Source organism: Mustelus asterias, chromosome 30 (assembly GCF_964213995.1).
Source record: "Mustelus asterias chromosome 30, sMusAst1.hap1.1, whole genome shotgun sequence".
Taxonomy (NCBI): domain Eukaryota; kingdom Metazoa; phylum Chordata; class Chondrichthyes; order Carcharhiniformes; family Triakidae; genus Mustelus; species Mustelus asterias.
The window spans coordinates 9,690,227-9,716,832 of record NC_135830.1 but is presented as its reverse complement, the minus strand read 5'-3'; the positions used below and the strand labels follow the sequence as shown (position 1 = coordinate 9,716,832).

Sequence of the window (26,606 nt, the reverse complement as noted above, 5' to 3'; positions counted from 1 at the left end):
AAGGGTGAGAGAGGCTGGAGGAAAACTGAGTTATGACAATGAACAGACGAGCTCTGACGAAGGGTCATCCAGACTTGAAACTTTAGCTCTATTCTCTCTCCACAGATGCTGTCACACCTGAGATTTTCCAGCATTTTCTTGATCAGATGAGCCATGAGTTTATTGAATCGCAGAGCAACCTTGATGGGTCGAATGGCCTCCTCATACTCCTAATTCTGATTATATTTTCTTCTGTTATTCGGATGGCTGCACATTCGCCCTGCAGCACCTTCCCTCTCTGAAGAGAGCGCCAATTAACCCGCCCTGTCAGTCAATGAGTCAAACCTTTCCTCTCCTGGTCACCGGGAGCCTGAAGCACCGCCTACTGGCCGCGCATGCGCTCTGCTCCCCGCGGAACAAAGATGGCGGCCGCGGCACTGGGCCTGATCCCGGATAAAATCCCCGCAGCTGCAAACCCGGGACCCGCAGGCTCTTATTCGGACCTTGCGGCCCACAGCGGGTGTTTGTGAAGCCTCCACTCCCTCCCCACCCTGACTCCCGGCTCCATTCCTCCCTCCGCCCCACACACTCTCACCCGTTGAAAAAAGCGACTCCGGCACCGGCAGGGCTCCGAACAAAGTGACATTGTGCATGCGTCACATACAGCACCGCGCCTGCGCAGTGGGCTCCTGTGGAGGGAATAGGGTACTTTCACATCCGCAGGGAATGGTGGTTAACAGCAGCGCCATTGTAACCTCAAACAATGAATATAAAATAACATTGTTAGCTATTGAGATAAATTAATTTTTTAAAAACGCAAATTATTGCGAATTGATGATATGCTATGTTAAATTTCTCAAAGTTCTCCTGTGGAACTACACAGAAATTTAGAAGCTTTTACACTGTCTCCTCTCTTTCCACTTCCCTGATGGTGCTGACTCTGGCTGGATTCAATCGCACAGTCACTGGTTCCTCTCGTTCTGTCTCTTCCTGATTCTGAATATTCGTTGTTTTACAGAATGATACAGCACAGATGGAAACCATTCAGCTCAGTATGCCTGTGCTGGCCTTTGGAAGATCTATCCAATAAATTCCATAGCCCTGTTGGCAAAGTCAGAACAATAAGACCCCATTTGGAATATTGTGTGCAATTCTGGTCACCCTATTATAGAAAGGATATTATTAAACTAGAAAGATTGCAGAAAAGATTTACTCGGATGCTACCGGGACTTGATGGATTGAGTTATAAGGAGAGGCTGGATAGATGGGACTTTTTTCTCTGGAGCATAGGAGGCTGAGGGGTGAACTTATCGAGGTCTATAAAATAATGAGGGGCACATATCAGCTAGATAGTCAATATCTTTTCCCAAATGTAGGGGAGTCTCAAACTAGAGGGCATAGGTTTAATGTGAGAGAGGAGAGATACAAAAGTGTCCAGAGGGGCAATCATTTCACACAGAGGGTGGTGAGTGACTGGAACAAGCTGCCAGAGGTAGTAATAGAGGCGGGTACAATTTTGTCTTTTAAAAAGCGGTTACATGGGTAAGATGGGTATAGAGGGATATGGGCCAAATGTGGGCAACTGGGACTAGCTTTATGGTTAAAAAAAGGGGCAACATGAACAAGTTGGGCCAAAGGGCCTGTTTCCATGCTTAAACCTCTATGACTCGAATGGAAATAGCAGGGAATTCACTGAACATCTGTCCCTTGCAAATGATAATTAAATAAATGATTGACATAAACACCAACACTAGCCACCCACCAACCCCCCGACCCCCGCCACAGAAATAAGAGCTTCTCAAAGTGGTTAAAGGTAACTGAGACAGGAGATCGGCATCCTTCTGATCCGGGATCAGCAAACCATTCCGAGGAGAATATCACCTCCAGACGCTGAGATCAGTATTTCCTTCATCCGGGATCTTACCTATTACAGGTTGTATGTCTTTTATGTATCATATCTAAACTGTTGCTTCTTAATAACTGAGTGAAAAATCACCGGTGACTTCTATCCATTTTTTGGGTATTTCTGGTCATCTATAATCCCCAGACTAAAACCTTACACTCTTCCATGAGAGTAACTGAAATAATCTAGAATAATGATCAGTTAGTTGTGCCTCAGTGGTTACATTCTTATCTCTGAGTCAGGAGGTTGAGGGTTCAAATCCACATCCAGAAACATCAGCATCAAATCCAGGCTGATATTCTGATGCAGTTCTGAGGGAGCACTGCACTGTCACAGGTCCCATCTTCCAGATGAGACCTTCAACCATGGACCCATCTGCCCTCTTAGTTGGGTGTAAAACTTCCCAGGATGTTATTCCAAAGAGCAGAGAAGTTTATTGCTTAATATTTATCCCTCAACAATCATCACTGAACAGATTCTCTGCTCACAATCACATTTGTGCGTGGGATCTTGCTGTGCACAATTTGGGGACTGCATTTCCTACACTAAGGCATTGATTACACTTCAAAGAACTTCATTGGCTGTAAAGCACTTTGGGACATCCTGAAGTTGTGAAAGGTGCTATTACAAATATAAATCTTCCATTAAAAAAGGAGAAAAGACCCAACCATGGAACAGTCAGTAACAGGACATCAATCAGTCTCCTCTTAGTGAAATCAAGGACTCCGACACTGAGTTTGTCACAAAGCTGATTTAATTATATACAGGTTATTAAACTCCAGCCCAGTTCCAGGGATTATTAACATCAACTGAAAAAAAAACTCCAAATATCAGAATGAACACAGTTGAGTCCCGGATGTGATTAAAGCAGAATCCAACCCCTGGAATCACTTGTTATCTCACTGGTGTGTCTGCAGGGTGAATGAGAATAAATTGCTTCTCTCTCACACTGCAGGTGAAAGGCCTCTCCAGTATCTGTGGGTTGGTGTCTCAGCAGATTACTTTTTTCATATTAATTTACAGGATGTGGGCATCTCTGTCCGCATCCCATTCCGAGGAGAATATCACCTCCAGCGATCAGCGGAGATCAGTATTTCCTTCATCCGGGATCTTACCTATTACAGGTTTTATGTCTTTTATGTATCATATCTAAACCGTTGCTTCTTAATAACTGAGTGAAAAATCACCGATGACTTCTATCCATTTTTCAAACGCTCAGGCCAGCATTTATTGCCCCTTCCTCATTACTCTTGTGAAGGTGGTGGTGAGCTGCCTTCTTCAATCACTGCAGTCCCTATGGTGCAGGTACACGGTGCTGTTAGGGAGGGAGCTTTTAAACCTCTTCTCACAGTCCAAGCATTTAAACAGTCTTTTCTCATTGTGAACAAGTTGATGTTCACTGAGATACAATGACTGAGTGAATCCCTTCCCACACATGGAGCAGGTAAACAGCCTCTGCTCAGTGTTGTGCTTGTGTTGCAGCAGATCCATTGCACTTTTAAATCTCGTCACAATCAGAACATCAAAACCATTTATTTTTCGGTCTGAACAAGTTGATGTGAAATAAAGCTGCTGAACTGATTGAATCCCTTGTCTCACACGGAGCAGGTGAACATGCTCCCTCAGTGGGAGTGCACCGGTGTTTTAGCAGGCTGGATGACAGTGAATCCCTTCCCACACTCAAATCAGAGGAATGGCCTCCCACCAGTGTGAACCCGCAGGTGTCCAGTGATTTGGGATGAAGTAGTGAATCAGTTCCCAGATGAAGAGCAGCTGAACAGCCTCTCTCAGTGGGAGTGGTTTGGTGTCTCTGCAGATTCCCTGCACTTTTAAAGCTCTTTCCACAGTCAGAGCATTTAAACGGTCTCTTATCAGTGTGAACAAGCTGATGGTTGCTGAGCTGTGATGACTGAGTGAATCCCTTCCCACACACAGAGCAAGCAAACGGCCTCTCCCCTGTGTGAAGAGGCTGGTGTTTCATCAGTTCATTTCTGCTTTTAAACCTCTTCCCACAGTCAGAACATTTACAGGGTCTCTCATCGGAGTGAACAATTTTGTGTCTTCTGAGGTAGGATAAACATGTGAATCCCTTGCCACATAGGCAGCAGGTGAAAGGTTTCTCCCCAGTGTGAAGACTCTGGTGTTCACTGAGATGAGATGTTGTAGTGAATCTCTTCCCACACTCAGCGCAGGTGAATGGTCTCTCTCCAGTGTGGATGCGCTGGTGTCTAAAAAGATGGGATGATTTAACAAATCCTTTCCCACAAAAGGAGCAAACAAATGGTCTCTCCCCAGTGTGAACACGCTTGTGTTCAGTGAGGGTGGAATACTGCCTGAAATGTTTCCCACACTGAGAGCAGCTGAATGGTCTCTCCCCAGTGTGAACACGCTTGTGTTCAGTGAGGGTGGAATACTGCCTGAAATGTTTCCCACACTGAGAGCAGCTGAATGGTCTCTCCCCAGTGTGAACACGCTTGTGTTCAGTGAGGTGGGAAGCACAAGTGAATCCCTTCCCACACATGGAGCAGGTGAAGGGTTTCTCCCCAGTGTGAACACGTAGGTGTTCAGTGAGGTGAGATACTTGCCTGAAGTTCTTCCCACATTGAGAGCAATTGAATGGTCTCTCGCCAGTGTGAACCCGTTGATGGTGAATTAAACCCTCAGAACTCTTAAAACTGTTCCCACAGTCAGAGCATTTAAACGGTCTGTCCTCAGTGTGAACTCGCTGGTGTGACACCAGGCTAAATGACTGAGCGAATCCTTTACCACACATACAACAGATGAATGGTCTCTCCCCAGTGTGACTGCGTCGATGAATTTCCAGCTGAGATGGGGTTGTACATACTTTTCCACAGTCTTCACATTTCCACTGTTTCTCCATGGTGCTGGTGTCTTTGTGTCTCTCCAGGTTGGATGATCTGTTAAATCCTCGTCCACACAGAACGCGTGTACGGTTTCACCTGACAGTGAATGGTGTGATGTTTTTCAGGCTGCGTAACTGGGTAAAGCTCTTTCCACAGTCAGTTCACTGGAACAGTCTCACTCCAGTGTGTGCATGTGTCTCGATGCTTCTCCAGTCACACTGATGTTTGAAATCTTTTCCCACAGGCAGAACAAACATTTTTCCTTCCACATTCAAAGGCTAATTGAGTTTAGGTGCTGATAAATCAAATGATTGTAAAATATTCGTATGAAATTTGATTTGAGTTTCCAGTCTGTAAATCTTCCCCTTCAAATATCCTGCAAAAGAAGATAACAAAACTACTGTCAGTCCAGGATAGAAATTCTGAACAGACAATTCTAGTTTCTCTGGAACATTTTTTCCGCTTGTTCCCCCAAATCTGTAAATTCCCGTCCCACACACACTCCCTCCTCCCTGGGCTGAAATCCAAACCCATCTCATCATCTCCAACATTCTTTTCCTCCATTCCCAGTTTTCTCCCTCCCTCTCCTCTGTCTGGATTCAGTTCTGATCAATGACATGTCATTGATGAAGACGAACATCTCGCCAAGACCATCCCCACACCCCCACTTCTTGCCTTCAAACAACCGCACAACCTCAAACAGACCATTGTCCGCAGCAAACTAACCAGCCTTCAGGAGAACAGTGACCACGACACCACACAGCCCTGCCACAGCAACCTCTGCAAGACGTGCCGGATCATCGACACGGATGCCATCATCTCACGTGAGAACACCATCTACCTGGTACACGGTACCTACTCTTGCAACTCGGCCAACGTTGTCTACCTGATACGCTGCAGGAATGGATGCCACGGTTGAGGAGGAACTTATTGAAACTTATAGGGTACAGCGAGGCCTGGACAGAGTGGACGTGGAGAGGATGTTTCCACTCGTAGGAAAAACTAGAACCAGAGGGCACAACCTCAGACTAAAGGGACGATCCTTTAAAACAGAGATGAGGAAGAATTTCTTCAGCCAGAGTCATAGAGGTTTACAGCTTGGAAACAGGCCCTTCGGCCCAACTTGTCCATGCCGCCCTTTTCTTTAAAACCCCTAAAGCTAATCCCAATTGCCTGCATTTGGCCCATATCCCTCTATTCCCATCATACCCATGTAACTATCTAAATGCTTTTTAAAAGATAAAATTGTACTCACCTCGACTACTACCTCTGGCAGCTTGTTCCAGACGCTCACCACCTTCTGTGTGAAAATATTGCCCCTGTGGTCACTTTTGTATCTCTCCCCTCTCACCTTAAACCTATGCCCTCTAGTTTTAGACTCCCCTACCTTTGGGAAAAGATATTGACGATCTACCTTGTCTATGCCCCTCATTATTTTATAGACTTCTATAAGGTCAGCCCTCAGCCTCCTACGCTCCAGAGAAAAAAGTCCCAGTCTATTCAGCCTCTCCTTATAACTCAATCCATCAAGTCCCGGTAGCATCCTAGTAAATATTTTCTGCACTCTTTCTAGTTTAATAATATCCTTTGTATAATAGGGTGACCAGAATTACACACAGTATTCTAAGTCTGGCCTTACCAATGTCTTCTACAACTTCAACAAGACGTCCCAACTCCTGTATTCAATGTTCTGACCGATGAAACCAAGCATGCCAGATGCCTTCTTCACCACTCTGTCCACCTGTGACTCCACTTTCAAGGAGCTATGAACATGTACCCCTAGATCTCTTAGTTCTGTAACTGTCCCCAACGCCCTGCCATTAACTGAGTAAGTCCTGCCCTGGTTCAATCTACCAAAATGCATCACCTCGCATTTGTCTGAATTAAACTCCATCTGCCATTCGTCAGCCCACTGGCCCACCAGAGAGTGGTGAATCTGTGGAACTCTTTGCTGCGGAAGGCTATGGAGGCCAGGTCATTGAGTGACCTCAATAGATAAGTTCTTGATTAATAAGTGGATCAGGGGTTATGGGGAAAAGGGAGGAGAATGGGGATGAGAAAAATATCAGCCCATGACTGAATGGTGAAGCAGACTCGATGGGCCGAGTGGCCTAATTCTGCTCCTATGTCTTATGGCCTTTACACTTGGTTACACTTCAGCCCCAGGCTCCTCATGTTTACATAGAAAATAGAAGCGGAAGGAGACCATTCAGCCCTTTCAACATTCCCTGCCATTCATTATGGTCATGGTTGATCCTCAAATTCAATACCCTTGTCCCACCCATCCCCCCATAATATCCCTTTGGCCCCAAGAGATATATATCTACTCTACTCCCACTTTTGAGGAATGGAGATCCAAAGATTCACGACCCACTGAGAGAAAAATATCTAATCTCTGTCTCTATGGCAACACTTGTTTAAACAGTGACCCCAAGATTCTCCCATAAGAGTAAACAACAGTTCCAACAAGTTGTTGGAAGGTATTTTGAGAGACAGGATCTACAGGCATGCAGAGAGGCAAGGACTGATTAGAAACAGTCAGCATGGCTTTGCAGTGGAAAATCATGTCTCACAAATTTGATTGAGATTGAGTTTTTTGAATGGGTAACCAAGAAGGTAGATGAGGGCAGTGCAGTTGATGTTCTTTACATGGACTTTAGCAAGGCCTTTGACAAGGTATCAAATGGTAAGTTGTTGCATAAGGGTAATCTCACGGGATCCAGGATGAGGTAGCCAACTAGGTACAAAATTGGCTTGATGACAGAAGACAGAGGGTGGTTGTAGATGGTTGTTTTTCAAACTGGTGGCCTGTGACCAGCAGTGTACCTCAGGGATCGGTGTTGGGTCCACTGTTATTTGTCATTTATATTAATGATGTGGATGAGAATTTAGTAGGCATGGTTAGTAAGTTTGCAGATGAAGCCAGGATTGGTGGCATAGTGGACAGTGAAGAAGGTTACCTAGGATTGCATCGGGATCTTGATCAATTGGGCCAGTGGGCTGGTGAATGGCAGATGGAGTTTAATTTTGATAAATGCGAGGTGATGCATTTTGGTAGATCGAACCAGGACAGGACTTACTCAGTTAATTGTAGGGCATTGGGGAGAGTTATAGAACAAAGAGATCGAGGGGTACAGGTTCATAGGTAGAGTGGCGAAGAAGGCATTCGGCATGCTTGGTTTCATTGGTCAGAACATTGAATACAGGAGTTGGTACGTCTTGTTGAAGTTGTACAAGACATTGGTAAGGCCACACTTGGAATACTGTGTGCAATTCTGGTCACCCTATTATAGAAAGGATGTTATTAAACGAGAAAGAGTGCAGAAAAGATTTACTGGGATGCTACTGGGATTTGATTGTTATAAGGAGAGACTGGATAGACTGGGACTTTTTTTTCTGGAGCGCAGGAGGCATAGGGGCGATCTTATAGAGGTCTATAAAATAATGAGGGACGTAGATCAGCTAGATAGTCAATATCTTTTCCCAAAGGTATGGGAGTCTAAAACTAGAGGGCATAGATTTCAGGTGAGAGGGGAGAGATACAAAGTGCCCAGAGGGGCAATATTTTCATACAGAGGGTGGCGAGTGTCTTGAACAAACAGCCAGAGGTAGTAGTAGAGGCAGGTACAATTTTGTCTTTTAAAAAGCATTTAGACAGTTACACGGGTATGATGGGTATAGAGGGATATGGGCCAAATGCGGGCAATTGGGACTAGCTTCGGGATTTAAAAAAGGGGCAGCATGGACAAGTTGGGCTGAAGGGCCTGTTTCCGTGCTATAAACCTCGATGACTGTGTGACTCCTCTCCACATCCAAGACCTTTCAGGATCTGAAAGGTTTACATTAAGTTGCCTCTTACTCTTTTAAACTCGAGCAGAGACTGTCTCACTGCTCCTCATCAGACTATCCACCTATTCCAGGTGTTAGTCGACTAAACCTTCTATGAACTTCTAATGCATTTATATTTTTCCTTAAATAAGGAAACCGATAATGTACACATTGCTCCAGATACAGACTCACTGTGTGCAACTGAAACATAACTTCCCTGCTTTTACTCCATTCCCCTCATAACAAATAATAGCTTTCTGAATTACTTGTACCTGGATTTTCTATCGTGATGAATTTTGGATATTTTTTGTTACAGGGGGTTAGAAAGGGAGGATTTACACACAACAAGCTCAAACCAAGAGAAAATGTTGTCTCTTCTGATATGGGCTTTCTGAATGGGATAAGTAGGGAGATGTGAATGGAATGTTTTCACTTGTTGGTTTTTCCATTACTGGGAACCATGAACAGACAACAAATAAATCAAACAGGAAAATAGGAGATGTTTCTTTCTTCAGACAGTTGTTAGAATTTGGAACTCACTGCGACTGGAAGTGGTTGACACAAATACTTTAGATGCTTTCAAAAGGAAAATATATGAGTCTATGAGCGAAAAGGGATTGGAAAAATCAAGTGAAAAGCTGAGATGTGGTGATCAGAATGAGAGGAGACTCATGTGGAGTATAAACTCCAGTACAGACTCGATAAACCGAATGGCCTGTTTGTGTATTGTCACAGACAGAACAAACAATTCTCCTTCCCTGTTCAAAGACAATAACAATCAGCTCCTAATGATCCGAGTGACTGTCAGATCTCAACGTGATGTTTGGTTTGTGTTTTCTTGCTGTAAATCCTCCTTTCCATTATCCTGTAAAGGGAATTTACAAAAGTCATCACTGTCAGTCCAGGATAGATATATTCATAGAATTCCACAGTTCGGAAGGAGGCTATTTGGCCCATCAAGTCAACTCTCCGACAGAGCATCCCACCAAGGCCCCAACAACATAACCCAACTTATTTACCCCACTAATCTCCCTAACCTACACATCCTGGGGTAAGAATGGATAATTTAGCATGGCCAATCCACCTAACCTTTGGACTGAAAGCTAGTGGCGTTTGCTACCAAATAAACCTGTTGGACGTTAACCTGGTGTTGTTGGACTCCTGACTGTGTAAACTCCACACAGACAGGTAACCAAGGCCGGAATCGAACCCAGGTCCCTGGCGCTGTGAGGCAGGAGTACTAACCACTGTGCCAGCCACGTAATTCTTTGTAAACTTATTTTGCAGGAAATAGAAGAGGAGGATTTGCAGTCTGGACAATCAAATCTCACGTCAGACAGAGTCAATCAATTCATTGGGAGTTGAAGATTTGTACATCTGAAGGGATTTAATTGACCATCTCAGTTGGAAACTGGTGAGAATCTGTTTCCTTGCTCCTCCTGTGGGGAGGGATTGATACAGCTGGAAAACATGCTGACACGACAGCGAACTCACAATAGTGAGAGTTCATTCACCTGCTCCGTGTGTGGGAAGAAATTCATGTGTTCGTCCAACCTGCTGGCTCACCAACTCGATCATATTATTCAGAAGCCTCTTCAAAGCTCTGACTCTGGGGAAAGCATTGAAACCTCTGAGGAACAGGCCCAACACCAGCTCCTTCACACTGACGAGAGACCGTTCAGCTGCTCCCACTGCGGGAAGAGGTTCAGCCAGTCCTCCCACCTTGGAGAGCACCAGCTCCTTCACACACACGAGAGACCGTTCAGCTGCTCCCACTGTGGGGAGTCGTTCAGCGACTCAGTGCATCTCACTGAGCACCAACAAGTTCACACCAAGGACAGGCCATTCAGCTGCTCCCAGTGTGGGAAGAGATTCATTCAGTCCTCCCACTGCACCGTTCACCAACAGATTCATTTTCAGAAGAGACATTTCAAATGCTTTAAATGTGAGAAGACCTTCAAAAGAAGGATTAGTCTGCTGAGACACCAGGGCACTCACACTGGGGAGAGGCCATACGTTTGCCCTGTGTGTGGGAAAGCATTTACTTGTTTGCAGCATCTCCTAAGCCACCGGCCTATTCACACCGGGGAGAGGGGATTCATCTGCTCCGTGTGTGGGAAGGCTTTCACGGAGTCATCCAGCCTCCGGAGACACCGCCGCATTCACACAGGGGAGAAGCCATTCTCCTGCTCCATTTGCGGCAAAAGATTTGCTCAGTTTTCCTACTGCAATCAACACCAACACATTCACTCTGATAAGAGACCTTTTCAATGCTCAGAATGCAATAAGACCTTTAAAAGAAGTGATGATCTGCTGAAACACAAACGCATTCACACCGGGGAGAGGCCGTTCCTGTGCTCTGTGTGTGGAAAGGGATTCGCTCAGTCCACTGGCCTGCTGAGACACCAACGCATTCACACCGGGGAGAAGCCGTTCACCTGCTCTGTGTGTGGGAAGGGATTCACTGATTCATCCTATATGCTGAAACACCAGCGAGCTCACACTGCGACAGAACCGTTCACCTGCTCCCTGTGTGGGAAGGGATTCACTGATCCATCCCGCCTGCAGAGACACCAGCGAGTTCACACTGGGGCAAAACCTTTCAACTGCTCCATATGTGGGAAGGGATTTAATCAGTATTACAGCCTGCTGAAACATAGACGACTTCATGTGTGACCGGCAACGTTGGATTCTGTTGTTTCTGCGCCCTGAGATAAACAATAACAATTGGATGAATAGGGGAGGCAGCGGCACAGTGGAATTATCACTGGACTCAGGGTAAGGCTCTGGGGACCCAGGTTCGAATCCCACCACAGTCGATGGTGAAATTTGTATTCAATTAAAATCTTGGATTAAAAGTCTAATGACAAACCTTAACCATTGTCAATTGTCGTAAAAACCCATTTGGTTCAGTAACGTCCTTTAGAAAAGGAAACCTGCCGTCTTTACCTGGTCAGGCCTACATGTGACTCCAGACCCACAGCAATGTGGTTGACTCTCAAATGCCCTCTTAAATGGAGGGCAGTTAGGGATGGGCAAGAAATGCTGGCCCAGCCAGTGACGCCTACATCCCGTAAAAATGAATACAACAAAGTTCCTCAGTATCTCAGTAACCTGCTCCAGCCCCACAACACTCTGTGTAAATACAAGTTGTTGATGATTATGCCCTGAGATAGATAACGTGAACCCGATTCCCCTCGTCCACCAACACAGCAACTTCTTCACAAAAAGTAAAGCACATGGGATTGGGGCTGTTGTACTGAGATGGGTAGAAAACTGATTGGCAGACAGGAGACAAAGAGTCGGATTAAACGGGTCTTTTTCCAACTGGCAGGCAGTGACTATTTGGGTAACGCAGGATCAGTGCTGGGGCCTCAGTTACTCACCTGCCATGGGTCTTGTTTTTTTTCCCCTGTTTATTATGCATCATTTTAAAATTGTTGCTTCCTAAGAATCTAATTTAAAACCATGGATAAGCTCGAACCACTTTTGGAAAATCTGTGACTCTCTGATCAAGAATCTTACTGACCACTGCACACCATTCTGGTCACCATTTTATTTAAAAATATATCCAGGCACTGGAAAGGGTGCAGAGAAGATTTTAATGATGAGATTTTAATGTAGAAGGCAGCTCACCACCACCTTCTCAAGGGCAATCAGGGATTAGCCATAAATGCTGGCCAAGCTCGCAATGCCCACATCCCATAAATGATTTTCAAAACGTGTGTGGTTTTTTTATCAGGAAAGGATTGACAGGCTAGTTCTTCTTTCTTGAGAAATGAAGGCTGAGGGGTAACCTGAGCAGAGGTCTTCAAAATTATAAAAGGTTTAGATACAGAAATAGTGTTTCCTCTTGTGGGGAAGAGCAAAAAGTAAAGTTTATTTACTAGTCACAAGTAGGCTTAGATTAACACTGCAGTGAAGTTACTGGGAAACTGGAGACAATCAATATAAAACAGTCACTAAGAAATCCAATCGGAAATCCAGGATAAATTTCTCTACACAAAGAGTGGCGAGAATATGGAAATCACAACTACAGGGAGTGAAATGAACAGTATAGATGTCTTTCAGGGGAATCTCAACAAGTACTTATGTATGATTTTATAGTTCATTCAGGATTTATTTCAAAAAGACTAAAAACAATAAAGTGACAGGAGATAATTTGCAGGGTGTGAGACTCTGTGTGTGAGGGTGTCTGTGAGTGTGTGTGTTGCTTTTCATTGGTGTCACAGAAACCTTCCTCTTTCTGAGCAGACAATCTGGCCCCTGAATGATGTGAATTGTACAACTCAGAGATTCTCCATTCAGAATGACCATGTGCTGTGTAAAACCTGACATCTCCACAACCAGACGCCACTTCTCCTGGAACAACGTGAAGTGACTACAATTTTCTAGATTGATTTCTTTGCTCTCACATATTTTCTCAGTTCATAAATTCCATCACGACCTTTAAACACACCGATGGTCTCCACTTTAAATACTTCCCTCAGTCTTACCAACATATAGCAATTGGATTGCTGATATTACAGGAATCCATTCTGAAATTCTGTAAATCTGATTCCCACCTAACACCAACCCATATCCCCATCTGAGTTCCAGATTTTAATGAGATTTCTTAAAACACAGGCAGCCTGGCAGCACAGTGGTTAGCATTGCTGCCTCACAGTGCCAGGAACCCGGGTTCAATTCGTGCCTCAGCTGACTGTGTGGAGTCTGCACATTCTCCCTGTATCTGTGTGGGTTTCCTCCGGGTGCTCTTATTTACTCCCACACTCCAAAAATGTGCAGATTAGATTGATTGGCCATGCTAAATTGGCCCTTAGTGTCGGGGATTAGCAGGATAACTACATGGGTGACGGGGATAGGGCTGGGGGTGAGATCGTTGTTGGTATAGGCTCAGTGACCTCCTTCTGCACTGTAGGGATTCTATACTGTCTGCCCTATCATTACATTGGATCCAATACTGTGTTCACTGACACACTGCAGCCTGACTTATATTTGGAATAAACACTATGTTTGTTAAATCCAGAGTAAGTAAACTAAGCCAATCCATGACGAAGGGTCATCCAGACTCGAAATGTTGGCTAGAATCTCTTTGTAAGTCTCACAAACTCCCCAGCCTTCAGGAGAACAGTGACCACGACACCACACAACCCTGCCACAGCAACCTCTGCAAGACGTGCCGGATCATCAACACGGCTGCCATCATCTCACGTGAGAACACCATCCACCAGGTACACGGTACATACACTTGCAACTCAGCCAACGTTGTCTGCCTGATACGTTGCAGGAAAGGATGTCCCGAGGCATGGTACATTGGGGAGACTATGCAGACGAGACGACCACGGATGAATGAACAGCGCTCGACAATCACCAGGCAAGAGTGTTCTCTTCCTGTTGGGGAACACTTCAACAGTCACAGGCATTCATAGAATTCGGCCTCTGATCTTCGGGTAAGCGTTCTCCAAGACGGCCTTCATGACACACAACAACGCAGAGTCGCTGAGCAGGGACTGATAGCTAAGTTCCGCACACATGAGGACGGCCTCAACCAGGATCTTGGGTTCATGTCACACTATCTGTAACCCCCACAACTTGCCTGGACTTGCAAAATCTCACTTTCTGTCCTGGCTGGAGGCAATACACATCTCTAACCTGTGCTTAATGCTCTCTCCACTCACGTTGTCTGTACCTTTAAGACTTGATTACCTGTAAAGACTTGCATTCCAACCATTATTTTGTAAATTGGGTTTGTGTCTTTATATGCCCTGTTTGTGAACAGAACTCCCACTCATCTGATGAAGGGGCAGCGCTCCGAAAGCTTATGGCTTGTGCTACCAAATAAACCTGTTGGACTTTAACCTGGTGTTGTGAGACTTCTTACTGGGCCTACCCCAGTCGAACGCCGGCATCTCCACTTCATGGAATCTCTCTCCACAGTTGCTGTCAGACTTGCTGAGGTTTTGCAGCATTTTCTGTTTTGAAGTCAGTGCTTTGCTGTGTTGTCTCTGTGCTCCATCTCCACTCTGATTGTATTGGAGCCTGTGTGTGTCATTGTTACACTGAGAGTAAGTCAGTGCTTTGCTGTGTTGTCTCTGTGCTCCATCCCCACTCTGATTGTATTGGAGCCTGTGTGTGTCATTGTTACACTGAGACTCTGTCACTTATTATTGGACAAGCAGCAAGTCACCGTCACAATGCCCGGCTGATTGACGGCAGCGTGGACCAATGGGGAGACAAGGGGCGCGGTTGGAGGTCCGAGTGGGAGAGGCTGGTCCTCCAACCAATCACAGTGAATGAGGGGCGGGGCCCGCTCTGACTGGGGCATGCGCAGTGTGGGTAATGGCGACGGAGACGGGGCTGTTTTTTCGGCTCGGAGATAGGTTAGCGGTGATTGACGGTACGGAGGGGGCGAGGGATCTCGCGGGTGGACGGAAACGCTGCGTAAGCAGGTTGTGTCAGCCGTGAACCTCGGTAAAGAGCTTCACGGACCCAGTTTGTCCTCTTTTTAGGTCAAACCAAACCAAGTAAACAAACTCAGATTAATTCAGGACAAAGTAAAAGGGGCAGCTCCCCAAAAAGGAGGGGGAACAGCCCGAACAGAAATCAAAGTACAAAGGAAACTTAAAAACATCAAATTAAAATGTGATTATTAGGGTCAATAATGCACCCCAACCCCTGCGGTGCCCAGCGGGCGCGGAAAGCGTCAACCTCGCCCGTGGACACCGCATGCTCCCTCTCCAGGGACACCTGGCCGTGAACGTAGCCGCGGTAGAGGGGAAGACAGTCAGGATGGACGGCCCCCTCGATCGCCCGCAGCCTGGACCAGTAAATGGCGCGTTTCGCCAGGCCCAGGAGCAGGTTCACAAGGAGGTCGCCATCCCGACCCTCCCCTCTCCGCACCAGGTGTCCGTAGATCAGGAGCGTGGGACTGAAATGCAGACAAAACATCAACAAAAGGCTCTTTAGGAAAACATAAAGGGAGTGCAGCCTAAGACACTCAACATAGACATAGTCCATGGACTCCACAAGGCCGCAGAAAGGGCAGTCTTCGGAGCCCGTGAACCAGTGAATCCTACGGTTGTGCGGAACTGCTGCATGCATCACCCTCCACCCCAGGTCCCCGACGTAATTGGGGGAGATCCCTCCGTAGAGGGACCTCCAACGGACCCAGTTTGTACCGAGCGGTACCGCAGCTCCTCATGTTCGGGCCGCGCTCACGGCCGCCATCTTTATTGGGGGCAATATGCAAGAAGGCGCATGCACAGCCGTCATCCTTTTAGGGGGCAATGTTGTCATTGAGTGGGAGGAGCTTGTTCCCCATTGTTCAGAATGGAGACAACTTGTCCATCAAACTGCATCAACCCTCTGAGTCCCAATGTCTTATTGATGAGGCAGAGCGGTGGCAGAGAAGGAAAGAAAGGGAAATAGCTTTGACAAAGGGTCATCCGGCCTCAATGTCAGCTCTTTTCTCTCCTCACAGATGCTGCCAGACCTGCAGAGATTTTCCAGCATTTTCTCTTTTGGAAAGGGAAATAAATTCTGCTTTCCAGATCCCACTATATCATGAGATGTATTTCCCATTCATCTTCTGTTCCACCATCCTTTTAGGCAGCGAGTTCCAGAGCATGTGCTCTCCCTACCCAAGTATAAATCTTCCTCAAATCCCTGCTCTGTCACTATTCAAATAATGTCCTGTATATTACACTTTTATCCAGTATTATAGACATCTGTCTGGCAGCCTGCATGGAGATTTTCAGCTCCCTGTGTCCAGGACAGGAAGCAGTGAGCATGGATCTGTCAATCAGCCTCAATTAGCATCTTTAGGAGAATTGGGAGGGTGAATATTAGATACAGCAGAGTGAGAATGGAGAGAGAGTGTGTGGGATGGAGATTTACAGCTTTTGGGGAATGAGAGAGGAAAGAATGTTCCATAGAAACTTGAACTGTCTGTTCTGAATTTCTATCTTGTACTGACATTGATGACTTTTGTAAATTCCTTTTACAGGATATTAGAAGGTGAGGATTTACAGACAGAAATCTCAAACCAAACGTCACATCAATATCTGACAGAGTCCTCAATTCGTCGGGACCTGAATATTATCGACCTTTGAATCCAGAATGGAAATGTTTCTCTGTTCAGTCTGCTTCAGGAGATTTTAAATTTCAGTGTGACTGGAAAAGCACCGAGACACACACCCGAGTGAGAGTGTTCCAGTGCACTGAGTGTGGAAAGAGCTTTAACCAGTTACACAGCCTGAAAATACATCGCAGCATTCACAGCGGGGAGTGGTGGGTGCCTGGAACTCGGGGGAGGTAGTGGAAGCAGGTACGGTAGTGACTTTTAAGGGGCGTCTTGACAAGTACATGAATACTTTGGGAATAGAGTGATATGGTTCCCAGAAGGGTAGGGGGTTTTACTTAAATCGGGCAGCATGGTTGGTGCAGGCTTGGAGGGCCAAAGGGCCTGTTCCTGTACTGTAATTTTCTTTGTTCTTAGTACACAGGCCAATTTATCTTTCTAGGGGTGAGTGTGTCTGAGAGGTGTGCAACTGGAAAACATTTTCCATTCACCTCCTGCACTGCTGCAGTATATAGATATTGTTCTCACTCTGCCAGCAAGGCTGTGGGATTAATTGGATAGATCTTAAAGACAGCCCGATTGGGCAGGATGAGCAAAATGGTTTCCATCTGTGATGTATCATTCCATAAAACAGAATATTCAGCATCAGGGGAAAGAAAGTGAAAGAAACCAGTCTCTGTGGGATTTACCCAACCAGTATGAGCACCTTCAGGAGAGCAGAGAGGGGAAGAAACCAGTGGGAAAAGTTTTTAAAACTCGGGGTATTCCCACAGGAGAGCACTGGTTTAAATCAATTTTAGAAATGGAGAATGGCAGTGCACAAATTCCGAGGAATACATTTTTTTAAATTATTTGATCTTAATTGCACAAGATAATTTTCTATTATCGTCTTTGACAATGACGCCGTTAATTCCCAGCTGCCCCTGCGGGTGTGACAGTGTCCTATTCATTCCACAGGAGCCTATTGCGCAGGCGCAGTGCTATATCTGGAGCGTGCGCAATGTCACTTTGCTCGGAGTCTTGCGAGTGCGGGAGTTGGCACATTTTTCTGCGGGTGAGTCGGTTGGGCTGTGGGAGAAATGGAGCCGGGAGTCGGGATAGGGAGGGAGGTATGGCTTCGAAACACCCGCTGTAGGCCGCACGGCCCGAATAGACCCTGCAGGTCCCGAGTTTACAGCTCCCAGGCTTTTATCCCTGGAACAGGCCCCGGTTATCGGCCGCCATCTTGTTTCAGCGGAGACGGAGGGCGCATGCGCTGCTGTCTGTGACGGGTCATAATGGGCGTGGTTTCAGGGGTTGGTTCAGAACCTCGATCTTCAGAGGGACAATAGGTAGCAGGGCGCATGCGCAGCTATCCAAGAACAGGAGCCAGTCATTGGGCCCATCGAGCCTGCTGCATCATTCAATAAGATCATGTCTACTTTGCTACCCCCACCCCGTCCATACCCTTGGCTTTCTTGTGGATCAAAACCTCAGCTTTGAATATATTCAATGACCTGCCTCCAATACTCACTGGTGAAGACAGAGTTCCAAAGATCAACAACCCGCTGAGAGAAAAGATCTCTCTTCATCTTAAATTTGAGATCCTTTATTTTTACTTGATTTCCACACCAGAGGAAACATCCTCTCAGCATCTACCTTGTCAAGCACCTTATATCATATGAATCATAGAATCCCTACAGTGCAGAATGAGGCCATTTGGCCCATCAGGTCTGTACCGACCACAATCCCACCCAGGCCCCAGCCCCACAACCCCATGCATTTACCCTGCTAATCCCCCTGACACTAGGGTCAATTTAGCATAGCCAATCCACCTAACCCACACATCTTTGAACTGTGGGAGGAAACCAGAGCACCCGGAGGAAACCCACGCAGACATGGGGAGAATGTGCAAACTCCATACAGACAGTGACCCAAGGCCGGAATTGAACCTGGGACCCTGGTGCTGTGAGGCAGCAGTGCTAACCACTGTTCCGCCCTTAAATTCCCAGATGTTTCATTAAGATTACTTCTCAGTCTTCTGAACTCCAAAAAGTAGAGGCCCAAGCTGCTCAACCTGAAAGATAAAACTCCTCATTTCAGGAATCAACCAACTGGATCTTCTCTGAACTGCCTCCACTGCAATTTTGTCCCAGCTGAAGTAATTCTGTGCCAGGTTAAAGGAGGAGTGAATGTTTTGAATCTCTATCCTGGACAGATGCTGATGGATTTTGGAAACTCCTTTTACAGGGGATTAGAAGGGAAAGATTTACACACAGCAAACTCAGACCAAAAGAAATGTTTGTCTGTCTTGAATTTCTAACCTTGAATTACACCTATAACTTTCCTCATTTACAGGGAGAAGATTTGAAGATTGCAAAATTTTTCCCGGACATCAATCTCTCTGAGATCTTTTCAGCTGCTGCAGATTTTAAAATGTGAAAACAGTGAAATTGTTTTGAGGTGAGTGTTAGTGAGCATTAATTTAAATTTAGAGCATGCTCTGATTCCATGGATCTCGGGCTATTGTGACTCCTTTACCATGGATGGGGAGGCAATGGTGCAGTGATAGTGTTATTGGATTAGTAATACAGGGATCCAGGTCAATGCACTGTGAACCCTGGGTTCGAATCCCACAACGGCAGATGTTGAAATTTGAATTCAGTAAAAATCTAGACTTAGAAGTCCATTGATGACAATTGTTGTAAAAATCCATCCAATTTAATAATGTCCTTTAAAGAAGGAAATTACCACATCCCCCAGCAATGCAAACCACTCAGTTCAAGGGCAATGAGTTATGGGCAATAGATGCTGATGCAGCCAACACATAGAGTCATAGAGCAATATAGCACGGAATCTGGCCCTTGGGCCCAACTGATCCATGCCAACCATGGTGCCCTCCCAGCTAGTCCCAGTTGTCCATGTTTGGCTCATATCCCTCTAATCCTTTCCAATTCATGTAATTATCCAAATGCTTTTAAAAATGTTTAAACCTGCTGTTTGAACCTGCCTCAACCACTTTCTCTGGCAGCTCATTCCATGTACACACCACCCTTTGCATGAAGAAGTTGCCCCTCAGGTCCCTTTTAATCTTTCCCCTCTCATCTTAAACCCATGCCCTCTAGTTTTCAATTCTCTTACCCTGGCAAAAAGACAATGTGGGTTCATCCTATCTATGCCCCTCATGATTTAATACACCTCAATATAGTCACCCCACATTCTCCTACATTCAAAGGAATAAAGCCCTAGCCTATCCAACCTCACACGATCATTCAGGCCCATTAGTCCCGGCAACATCCTCATAAATCTTCTTTGCACTCTTTCCAGTTTATCAATGTCTTTCCTGTAACAGGGTTACAAAAACTGTACACAGTACTCCAAGTGCAGCCTCACCAATGACTTATACAACTATAACATAATGTCCCAACTCCTATACTCAGTGCCCTGACTGATGAAGGCCAGTGTGCTAAATGCCTTCTTCACCACTCTGTTTACCTGTGCCGCCACTTTCAATGAACTATGTACTTGTATTCCTGTGTTCCTCTGTTCCTCAACACTCCCCAGTGCCTTACCATTCACTGTACAAGTCCTACCCTGGTTTGACTTTCCAAAATGCAACACTCACACTTAAGACCATAAGAGATAGGAGCAGAAATAGGCCACTCGGCCCATCGAGTTTGCTCCGCCCTTCAATCATGGCTGATATTTTTCTCATCCCCATTTTCCTGCCTTTTTCCCATAACCCCAGATCTCCTTATTAATCAAGAACCTATATATCTCTGTCTTAAAGACAGTCAATGACCTGGCCTCCACAGCCTTCTGCGGCAAAGAGTTCCACAAATTCACCACTCTCTGGCTGAAGAAATTCCTCCTTATCTCTGTTTTAAAGGATCGTCCCTATAGCCTGAGGTTGTGCCTCTGTACTCTGTATTATCTGTACTGAAATCCATTTGCCAATCATTGGCCCACTTTCCTAACCGAACAACTGATCAAGATCCCCCTGTAATTTTTGATAACCTTCTTCACTATCAGCGATTCCTCCTAATTTAGTATCGTCTGCAAACTTGCTAACCATGCTTTTTATGAATTTTTAAACGACCATCCATTTCTCTGTTTCACCTCTGCCCTCCCTGATCAGCTCTCTGCCATTGTCTACCTTCCTCTGCCTCTAATAATGGGTGTATTTTAACTATTATTTCCACAAGCTATGTCTTGATGAGGTTTTTACCACTTCACAACTCTATTCACTGCTGAGTGACCAGCTTAGTCTTACAATGTTCAGGAACTGTTTCTCTTCCACTGGAGATCATTTCCCTTCCACTTCTGAGCTTATATTAACCAACAAAATCTGATTCATTTTTATTCCCTGTAATTCATTCTGCCCACCCTGAAACGTTAATCTTCTTTCTGTCTAAAAGGATGGTCTCTTTCCTAATGTTCACAATTAAAGGGCAGGAGATGGCTGATATTTAAGGGGACAGTAAATTAATATAGGACAGAGATATGTCTAGTGTTATTATATGGTACCCAGATTAGATAAATTATTTATGTTTCTGTATTTATTATTATTTCTTGCATTGTAATATAATGCTGTAGCGATGTTATACATTTCCAGTCATAAAGTCATTACAGCACAGAAGGAATACATTTGGTAACTCGAGTCCATGCTGACTCTCTGTATAACATTCCAGTCCCATTCCCACTCTATATCCCCATTCTCCTGAAAGTTTATTTCCTTCAAGTGCCCATCCACTTTCATTTTTAAATAGAATCCTGTTCTGACTTTCTATCCTGTACTGACACTGATGACTTTTGTAAACTAATTTCACAGGACATTGAAAGAGGAATCACAGCCCGAAATCTCAAACGTCATGTCAGATCTGACAGAGTCATATTCCTTGGGAGCTCAATATCATCGGACTTTGAATCTCGAAGGAGAAATGATTGTCCGGTCTGTTGATTTGAAAAGATTTCAAACATCAGTGTGACTGGAAAAGCACCAACACACTGCCACACTCGAGTGAGAGTGTTCCAGCGCACTGACTAAAGAGCTTTAACCAGTTACACAGCCTGAATAAATATCACATCATTCACAGCAGCGAGAGACTGTACCCGTGTTCTGTGTGTGGACGAGGCTTCAACGGATTGTCCACACAAGAGAGAGGCAAGGACACCTGCACCATGGAGAAACCATGGAAATGTGCAGACTGTGGGAAGAGATACAGATACCCAAATGAGCTGGAAGCTCATCGGCGCAACCACACTGGGGAGAGACCATTCATGTGCTCTCAGTGTGGGGAGGGATTCACTCAGTCATTCAACCTGCAGAGACACCAGCGAGTTCACACTGGGGAGAGACCGTTCATGTGTTCTCAGTGTGGGAAGGGATTCATTCAGTCATTCAACCTGCTGACACACCAGCGAGTTCACACTGGGGAGAGGCTGTTCACGTGTTTTCAGTGTGGGGAGGGATTCAGTCATTTATCCAGCCTGCGGAGGCACCAGCGAGTTCACACTGGGGAGAAGCCATTCACCTGCTCTCAGTGTGGGAAGGGATTCACTCGGTCATCTGACCTGCGGATACACCAGCGAGTTCACACTGGGGAGAGGCCATTCATCTGCTCTCAGTGTGGGAAGGGATTCGCTTGTTCATCCAACCTGCGGGCACATGAGCACATTCATACTGGGGAGAGGCCATTCACCTGCCCTCAGTGTGGGAAGGGATTCGCTCAGTCATCCCACCTGTTGAGACACCAGCGAGTTCACGAGTGATTTCAGAGGTTGGATTCTGCTGTTATTGTTTCTGCTCTCAATTACACCCAGGACTGCATTTTGTTCATTCTCACAGTTGGTCAATGGGGAGGGTCGAAGGGTGACCCCCCTGCATCTCTGACCCAAAACCATAAATCTGTGTCCCCCTCATCCTTGTCCCATCAGCTAATGGGAACAGCTTTTCTTTGTCCACCTTATCTAAACCTGTCAGAATCTTGTCCACCTCTATCAAATCTCCCCTCAACCTCCTTTGCTCCAAGGGAACAACCCCAGCCTGACATTGACAATAAAGAACAAACTAACAGAATATGTTAATACCTGAAATCAAATGGGAATGTTTAATTTCTGTTTTAAAGATATTGTGAATATATTGTCCTGGACAATAAAGGAATTGGAATAACTCATCTTGGGTGTGGTTGAATGGAATATATCAATCTGATATCCACCTACAGTCTAGTGAAAGTCTGGAATGTGTAGCTGGAAATCCCTCCCTAACAGCACTGTGGGTGTACTTACACCTCAGGCATTGTAGCAGTTCAGGAAGGCAGTGTTGGGGTTGACCACGGCCGAGGCAGCTACATACAGCCACATATTCTGTTATAATTGAAGGACTGCAGATTGAATGTGAGGCATTATGGGACTGGACTATCTTGACCACATTCCTGTGACTGCTCAGTTTCTGCAATCACGGACCATTAAAGCTGCTCAGCAGGGCCCCAACAGAGGACCTGGTGAGAATATTTACTCAGAATGAGTTAGAATTAAACTGGGGTGGCACGTGGCACAGTGGTTAGCACTGCTGCCTCACAGCGCAAGGAACCCGGGTTCGATTCCCAGCTTGGGTCACAGTCTGTGTGGAGTTTGCACATTCTCCCCGTGTCTGTGTAGGTTTCCTCCAGGTGCTCCGGTTTCCTCCCACAGTCCAAAGAAGTGCAGGTTAGATGGATTGGCCATGCTAAATTGCCCCTTAGTGTCAGGGGGACTAGCTAGGGTAAATGAATGGGATTATGGGGATAGGGTTGGTGGGACTGTGGTTGGTGCAAACTTGATGGGCCGAATGGCCTCCTTCTGCACTGTCGAGATTCTATGAGATTATTGCGGGACCGGCTGGTGTTCAGCAGCTGAGATCCTGGAATCTGTAAAAAAGGGGGCTGACTAATCAATAAACAGTGGTAGGTAGCGAAGAAGTGAAGCGTTTTCAGGCATGTTTACATTATTTTATCATAAATTTGTGATAAGAACTGTGAAGGTCTTGTGACCCGGTAGTCGGTGAAGTGACGGTACACTCCAAGTAGCACTGGACTGAAAAGTGGACCTCTAAGAGTGGATTCTAATGGTTATAATCTTACCCAAGCATGGCCAGTGACAAATCAGAGCTCGAGTGGGCACCAGACAGATTTCTTACCTGTCTTTTGGAAACTAAGAACAAGAAACTTAACGATAAAACGATTTGAGAATAGAGCCAACATTTTGAGTCGAGGTGACACTTCATAGGAGCTCTGATGAAGGGTCTTCCAGACTTGAAACGTTGGCTCGATTCTCTCCCTACAGATACTGTCAGATCTGCTGGGATTTTCCAGCATTTTCTGTTTTTGTTTTACTTTTATAATAAATGATTCGGTCTGATTGGAATCCCCACGATCCTCCCGCAAAACAGAGAGAAAGTGGTGGCAAAAGGAGAAAAAGGATATGGATGATAGAGTCTGGGTTCTGATTCTCCGAGCCCATGTAGAATTAACAAAATGAGTGAACCAGTTTATAAAGAACAGAAATTACCCATCCCTAACAAAAACTGATCAAATTAAAATAGGTTGAGAATATAACAAAAAAATTCATAGATGAAGTTTAAAATCAAGTTTCTTTTGTTGTTAGAGAGGGGATTTTTTACAGTAACTTCATTGCAGTGTTAATGTAAGCTTACTTGAGACTAATTATAAACTTTAAATTTTTTAAAGTTATTTTGTTAGAGGGGTTCAGAATACCTTGAGATTAAAAACTAATAAAGGCTATTGAAACAGGGTGGACTGACTTAGACTAATGTAGAATAAGGACCACAATGTGCCTTATTTATATTATACAAAGGTACTGTCTGCATAGAGACACATATAACCACTGGTAGAGAATTTAAACATGTATTTCAGATTTAAATATACTTTTTGTACTAAAATGTATACCTTGGCCAAACTGCAGACTGCCCTAAAGCATAATGGGATAAAAGCTGAGTGAGACAGGCCACATTCTTTCAGAACGGTGAAGCCACAGAACACAGTTTTTATCAGTATGAGTTATAGAAAATACTTGCTTCCCAGACATTAGAATGAATAGAATTATTCATTTTTTACTGATAAGGGATGGCTCAGCAGACAGTGGAAAGGAACTTTTGAACCCTATAAGCTCTGTAATAGAAGTTATCACAGAGTTACAGAATCCTACAGTGCAGAAGGAGGCCATTTGGCCCATCAAATCTGCACCAACCAGAATCCCACCCAGGCCCTATCCCCATTTACCCTAGCTAGTCCGCCTGACACTAAGGGGCAATTTAGCATGTCTAATCCACTTAACCGGCACATCTTTGGATTGTGGGAGAAAACCTGAGCACCCAGAGGAAACCCACGCAGACACGGGGAGAATGTGCAAACTCCACACAGACAGTGACCCAAGCCGGGAATCGAACTCGGGTCCCTGGCGCTGTGAGGCAGCAGTGCTAACCACTGTGCCACTGTGTCGCCCGTGCTGAGAGTCAGTTAGAAAGCAACCTTTGAACCCTCTGGACCTACGTAAGTGAATGTTGCAAAGTAACAGTGGGCAGGAACTTTCAGATTCTACAGACCAATGAATTCCCATTCTTCCAGAAGATAGGATGTTATTGGCCAAGGTAAATATTGTGCATGAACATGATTGGAGCATCCAGTTAGGATGGCAGAGTGGGAGGATGAAATGAACTTTCAAAATAGTATAACTACATGGCCAATGTATTGTAACTTTAGAAAGGAATTGGACTGCCCAGCTGCCTTTCTCAATAAGTAATGCCTTTAACCAGTATACTGTCTTTTGCAAATCTTTGTATTAACTGAGTTCAGCTCAATACTTAGCCTCCGAGAAAAACCCCCATCATATGTAAAGTGAAGTAATTGTGGGCCAAGTTTTTTCTGCTCACTCCCGACCCCTTTAGGTTCTGTAGAAAAGTTAACCCTTTCAGCAGACAGTTCATTTCTTTGTAAATCACCTGGAAACTCATGTGTCTATTTTAGTTTTTGATTGAGGATTTATGGGAACCAGTGAAACGTGGAAATTTTAAGCGGAGCCTGGAGGAATTTGGAAGAACTGTGAGGATTTTATCGTGTTGTCACCTCAACCCCAGATAAAGAACAAAGATTTTGCAGCTGGCAACATGTTTGGGATTTTAAATCAACAAAGACTTGATGTTTCCGATAAAATCAGGCCTTGGAAGTTGGCTAAAAAAAAGTTTAAGTTATAATGAAGGGGAATGAAGGATCTTGTGTCTTATTTTAATCAAGGAGTTGTGAACTTAGACCATAAGACATAGGAGCAGAAATAGGCCACCAGACCCATCGAGTCTTCTCCGCTATTCAATCATGGCTGATATTTTTCTCATCCCCATTCTCCTGCCTTTTCCCCATAACCCCTGATCCCCTTATTAATCAAGAACCTATCTATCTCTGTCTTACAGACACTCAACGAACTGACCTTCACAGCCTTCTGCGGCAAAGAGTTCCAAAGATTCACCACTCTCTGGCTGAAGAAACTCCTCCTCATCTCTGTTTTAAAGGATCATCCCTTTAGCCTGAGGTTGTGCCCTCTAGTTCTAGTTTTTTCCTACTAAGTTTCAATAAGATCTCCCCTCATCCTTCTAAACTCCAATGAGTGCAGGCCCGGAGTCCTCAACCATTCTTCATACGACAAGCTCTTCATTCCAGAGATCATTCTTGTGAAGCTCCTCCAGATCCTTTCCAAGACCAGCATATCCTTCCTTAGATGTGGGGCTCAAAACTGCTCACAATACTCCAAATGGGGTCTGACCAGAGCCTTATACAGCCTCAGAAGTACATTCCTACTCTTGTATTCTAACCCTCTTGACATGAATGCTAACATTGCATCTGCCTTCCGAACTGCCAACTAAACCTGCACGTTAACTTTAAGAGAATCTTGAACAATGACTCCCAAGTCCCTTTGTGCT

General features: G+C 45.1%; 2 protein-coding genes across 2 annotated transcripts in view; one reads left to right on the top strand and one right to left on the bottom strand.

The window, feature by feature from the left end:
• LOC144480737 (uncharacterized) overlaps nt 1–26,606 on the bottom strand; it is a 43,240-nt gene that overhangs the window by 4,990 nt on the left and 11,644 nt on the right. The window contains exon 3 of the mRNA XM_078200320.1: nt 4,019–4,548. Coding sequence (XP_078056446.1) covers nt 4,019–4,548 — 530 coding nt within the window. The remainder of the gene's footprint in view (nt 1–4,018; nt 4,549–26,606) is intronic.
• Nucleotides 1,534–22,680, top strand: LOC144480662 (uncharacterized). The gene is made up of 4 exons (XM_078200260.1): nt 1,534–1,912; nt 5,317–5,570; nt 9,862–11,247; nt 21,719–22,680. Exons 3-4 carry the CDS (start codon nt 10,045–10,047, stop codon nt 22,406–22,408), a joined length of 1,893 nt encoding a protein of 630 aa, XP_078056386.1. The 5' UTR covers nt 1,534–1,912; nt 5,317–5,570; nt 9,862–10,044; the 3' UTR covers nt 22,409–22,680.

Bases quoted from the DNA above. Each gene is read 5' to 3' on its own strand.
- LOC144480662 (XM_078200260.1), top strand. From the start codon at position 10,045: ATGCTGACACGACAGCGAACTCACAATAGTGAGAGTTCATTCACCTGC. The intron at 11,248-21,718 runs TGACCGGCAACG...CTGAATAAATAT, and splicing joins AACATAGACGACTTCATGTG to CACATCATTCACAGCAGCGA.